Source organism: Humulus lupulus, chromosome X (assembly GCF_963169125.1).
Source record: "Humulus lupulus chromosome X, drHumLupu1.1, whole genome shotgun sequence".
Lineage (NCBI taxonomy): Eukaryota > Viridiplantae > Streptophyta > Magnoliopsida > Rosales > Cannabaceae > Humulus > Humulus lupulus.
In genome coordinates, this window is record NC_084802.1 from 214,400,938 (window position 1) to 214,405,847 (window position 4,910).

The 4,910-nt window shown below is 33.0% G+C and overlaps 1 protein-coding gene across 1 annotated transcript; it reads left to right on the top strand.

The window, feature by feature from the left end:
- The first annotated feature begins 2,574 nt into the window (after positions 1–2,574).
- LOC133806749 (ubiquitin carboxyl-terminal hydrolase 10-like) lies at positions 2,575–4,709 on the top strand. The gene is made up of 3 exons (XM_062244838.1): positions 2,575–2,726; positions 3,944–4,198; positions 4,479–4,709. The coding sequence occupies exons 1-3, from the start codon at positions 2,575–2,577 to the stop codon at positions 4,675–4,677; spliced, it is 606 nt and encodes a 201-aa protein (XP_062100822.1). The 3' UTR covers positions 4,678–4,709.
- Positions 4,710–4,910: the final 201 nt, after the last annotated feature.

Here is a 4,910-nt window from a genome sequence, read left to right on the forward strand (position 1 = left end):
CTCTTTTATCAAAAGCGGGTCAATAAATATATTTTATGCACATAATCAAGCATATTCAATTATATAATAATATAATTCACAATTAATTCCACTCATATCCTCCAGACATGCTATTAAGGTACTAAACCTCATTACGAGTTTCAGACGTTACAACTAGGTTTTCCGAACCACGTAAAAAATATTTGGTGTTGATTTTTTATACTCAATTTTTTTATTTTTGTAATAATTTATTCAGACAACTTGCTTAGTTGTTAGATCGGATCCTATTTCTATCAAAATAACCCAATTACTATTCTGGAATCTATTAAGTTTCTTAATTTAATAACTTAGTAATAATTAAAAATAGAATTTCTTGTATAACCAAAAAAGAGAAAGAGATAAAGTAGGACAGACCTGGATTCATATATAGGAACGACATTTGAAATGTTAATATCTCAAAATTTTCAAATATTATTGAAATGGGTCGATCTGAAGTGGGTGAAATCTATATATCGAAAATAAAAATATAACATATATATATATATAAACAATTCAAATCATGTTATAAATATTATATATATATATATATACATGGATGTTCATAACAATGGAGAATCCCCTTAGTCAAATACCAAAATAATGGAGAATCACCAAGTTACCCAAAGTTAAATATTATCATTAATTTTTTTATTGTATTTATGTTAGTTACTTGATTTTCCAATATCATATCTCTATGCATAAATAGGGTTCCATCCCCATTGAAATAAAACACAACAGTTTCACTCTCTCTATTACTTCTGTCTATTTATTTTTGAAAACGCCCTATCTTGTCTAACTTTGCAAAAATATCATTTTGATGCTTATTTAGAAAAATTCCAATAATTATCCAAAAATTTTAGTGGGGCCTTATTAAAATAATGCAATATGGGCCCATTGGTTTAAAAACAAAATAAAGTGTCTTTATGCAGTTCATAAGAAAAAATAGCACAATCCTGTTGAAATTAAAGTAAACATGATAAATCTCAAATATGGCTCTTTGGCGTTCTTGGAATTTTCCCGTCCACAGGCTCCCCACAACATACGTACTTAACTTTGGAAACTCCCAGCTCACCATGCGTGCCAAATGGATCCTAACGTCTACCTGAAAGGGGGCGAGTAAGGGGTGAGCTAAAAGGCCAGTAAGAAAGTACAAACAGATACAAATATCGAGGAAAATAACACAAACCTATTCTCAACATCTTTAACTTTATATGAAATATAACACAAGCATTCCATTATAAATATGAACTTTATCTGAAACAATCATTAGCAAATAAAGTAATTAATATGTGAGGAAACAAGGAAACATTACCCTAGAAATTGATCATCCTCTGCCCACTTGGGGCCTCTTGGCGCATCCGCCCTCATAGTTATGTCAAACCTTAGTAACTCATTTATTGTGTTGCGTTCAGCACGCTAACAATGCTCTTTTCTCTTTGTTGTGTCGTGTACATAATGCTAACAACACTTTGTTCTCTTTGTTGTGTCGCGTACATAAAGCTAACAACACTATGTTCTCTTTGTTACAATCATACAACAGATCAACAAAAATATCATAACAACTTATCTCAAGATTTCAGTTTAACTTTAAACATCCAAGACAAAACTCATAGAAATTTAGCTAACTTCCTCACCTCAAGGCCAAGCAATATTAAGAGCGGGACAACTTCTCAACGAGCCTAGAACAACAATCAAACATTTGTCTTAATATCATGTAAAATACACATCAACCCATCAAGCATATCCTACGTCTGCATGGGTCATGCACACGTAGCACCTATCTCATACAAGTTGCACCTCTTTCTAAACTCTAGCATATTCCATAAATCAAAACATGCTTGCAAGTCTCACATAGAATCACAAAAAAAAATCATTTTAATCATTAATCATTAATGATCATCAATCACGAACCTCAGACTTACTCAAATAACATTTAATTATACGTAAAAATAAACTTGCATGTAACATGCATACGTGACACTACACCAAACACCCATTACCATAACACATCATTATAATAGAATTTAAAAAGAGTTATTGTAGGTGAAAAAAATTTCAGGCGGTAAGTTAAAATAAAGTACCGCCAAATGACTTAAGTTTTTTCAACCCGTGTACCCATTTCCTCTTCAGTCTTTCCCTTCCTGGTCTCTCAGTCCCTTCCTGGTCCCTTCAATCTTCAATATTTCTTCAGTATTTCCCTTCCTGGTCCCTTCTTGGTCTATCTCTCTCGGTCTTTCCCATAGACCTCTCTCGGTCTCTCGGTCTTTCCCGTAGCTTGCTCTTGCAGGTCAGCCCTCTTCGATTAGTTCTTTTCTGTTTTGTTTTTGTTATTGCAGTGTGGGTTTTGTGTAGATTGTTGCTCTGTTTTATCGAACATTTGTTTCTAATCTGCATTTATTCTGGCAATGAAGTTCATCGTTAGAGCCTCTTTTTGTCTTTGTACCAAGTTCTCCTTTGCCATGGAGATGAGATGGAAGAAGATGGAAGAAGAAGAAGAATATGAGTAATGGAGCGACGATTCCTGATTCCTGATTTGTGAATTTGTGAATCTCAATCATGACGATTCCTGATTCGGGATTCGTGATTGCTAATGGAGCGAGTTGCTTGCCGCTTCCCCCGGACGAAGAGAGTCGGATTATTAGAGAGCTTGCTAACCCATCTGAGAATAATTTGAAGGAAGGCAATTTGTACTACGTTATTTCAAATAGGTAGATTTCTTTTTTCCACTTTGCGTTCTTAATGCTTGGTTTCGAATTTCTGGATGTACTTATGATTGTTTTCTTTAATTAATTGTTCATATGGAAACAAAGTATGCTTATATTGCCCCATTAGATGCTAAACTTATATAATTGATTTTTTTTTTTAATTAAGTTCAAAACATCTGATGAGTGCACTAGGTTTTGCAAGCCCAGTCTTCTAGTTACTCGTTGTTATATTTCTTTCTTTTTGGGCAATAGTTTCAAGATGGACATGTATTATTTGTGGGCTATTGGATGTTTGGCTAGGTTTTTGAATATTTTGTGGCTCTCAGAGCCTAGTTTAACTAAAAAGCCTGGTATCTTTCTTTGCTTGGTGCAAGTAAAGAATTTCATAAAATTTTGCTTTATGTGAAGTGAAGGCAATATATGTTATGTTCTTATTTATTGGGTTATCTTGGTTTTCATACATGTGGGTGTACCATCTAGAATAACTCTATGAAATTCTAATTGTTGACTATATTAAAAATTGAGTTTTTTTTCTTTGGGCCAAATTAACAAGGTAAAAAAGTGAAATTAGCAAAATGAACTCGTTGGTTTTACATTGAGCAACCATAATAGCTGGTCAGTGTAATAGAATATGCTTGCTTAGCCACCACAAAAGTTATTTTGCAAATAATTTTTGAAGAGTCATTTCTAAGAATGACTCTTAAATTTTTTTATCAGTAAACCAAGTTTAAAAAATATTATTTGCATAATAATTTCATAGTTTTTCAGTGTCCATAAATTTATACTAAGCAATCATCATGGTCATTTGAGCAACCATAATTTATGCTGAGCGATCATCATGGTTGCTTAGTGCAAAATGAGTGAGATTATTTTGCTAAGTTCTAACTTTAATTTGGTTATTTTAGCAAATATCTTGCTCCTTGCATGCCGATTATTCTGCTTTTGAACCTCTGGTAAAGCAATAGACAATTCTTGTTTATGTTCTATTAGTAAAAAAAACCAATGGAAGAACTCTGATTAGGAAAATTAATCCGGTATCTTCTCCATGGATTTATCACTTTATTTAAAATAAAGGTAAATTCTTCTTATATAAAATTAAAAAGTGTAGAATGCTTAGATGATTGGCAAGTACAGTTACTAGTGCATGTATTGGGCTGGCGTCACTCATTTTTTTTAGTAGATCTCATTTGGCCATTAATATTGTTTTTTTTTTTGCACAGATGGTTTTCAAGCTGGCAGAGATATACGAAGCAAGGCGTGGCTGAATCTTTGGTTGATGAGCAGTCTTCTGGATCTCAAAATATGGATGTTATTACTTTAAAGAGTGCAAATAGACCCGGGCAGATTGATAATTCTGATATAGTTCTAAATAACAAAGATAGTGATGGTGATGAACTAGAGCTTCGTAGAATGTTGGAGGAAGGACGTGACTATGTTCTAGTTTCCCATCAAGTTTGGGAAAGACTATTGTCTTGGTATATTTATATATTTCTCTTCCTTTTTTTTTTGGCCCCTATTTTCTTTATGGTGTGTCTTTTTGTTGTCATATATTATCTTTGTTGTTACATATATATTTAGCTAATCTGTTACTTTATGTTGGTCTAAGGTAGTTTAATCAGGGAGCCCCCTTTTTTGTGATCTTTTTGGGGTTTAGTGTTGGTAGAATGAGGTTGATTTTTAGAGTTGCATCAAGTAGTAATAGGTAATGACTAGTGTGCACCACTTATTTTTATTTTTTGTGCTTTAAATCATCAGGTACAAAGGAGGACCAGCATTACCAAGAAAATTGATATCTCAGGGTACTTTTCACAAGAATTTTCTTGTAGAGGTTTACCCGCTTTGTCTTAAGTTGATTGATTCTAGGGACCAAAACCAATCAGTATCAGTATTAAGATTAAGCAAAAAGGTAATTTTTTTTAGTGATTTTCACTCAACTATAATCATTAATCACTAGTGCTTCCAGTGATTTTTTTTCCTAATGTCCGATCTTTTGCAAGCGCACACATTGCACTTCCTGGTTTCTACCTGTCTATTGTTTTTACATTTTTCCCTGTTTGTTTGATGTCAATGCTATGGCTACAATTTACACTATGTTTGGTAGTGAAGAAAAGAGAGGAAAGAAAGTATATGTGAGAAAAGTGGAAAGAAAATAGTAATACAAGTATATGTTTGGTAGAGCTTCTATTT

Coding starts and splice junctions, on each gene's coding strand:
- LOC133806749 (XM_062244838.1), top strand. CDS start 2,575: ATGACGATTCCTGATTCGGGATTCGTGATTGCTAATGGAGCGAGTTGC. Junction 2,727..3,943: donor TACTACGTTATTTCAAATAG/GTAGATTTCTTT, acceptor TTTTTTGCACAG/ATGGTTTTCAAGCTGGCAGA. Junction 4,199..4,478: donor TGGGAAAGACTATTGTCTTG/GTATATTTATAT, acceptor TTAAATCATCAG/GTACAAAGGAGGACCAGCAT.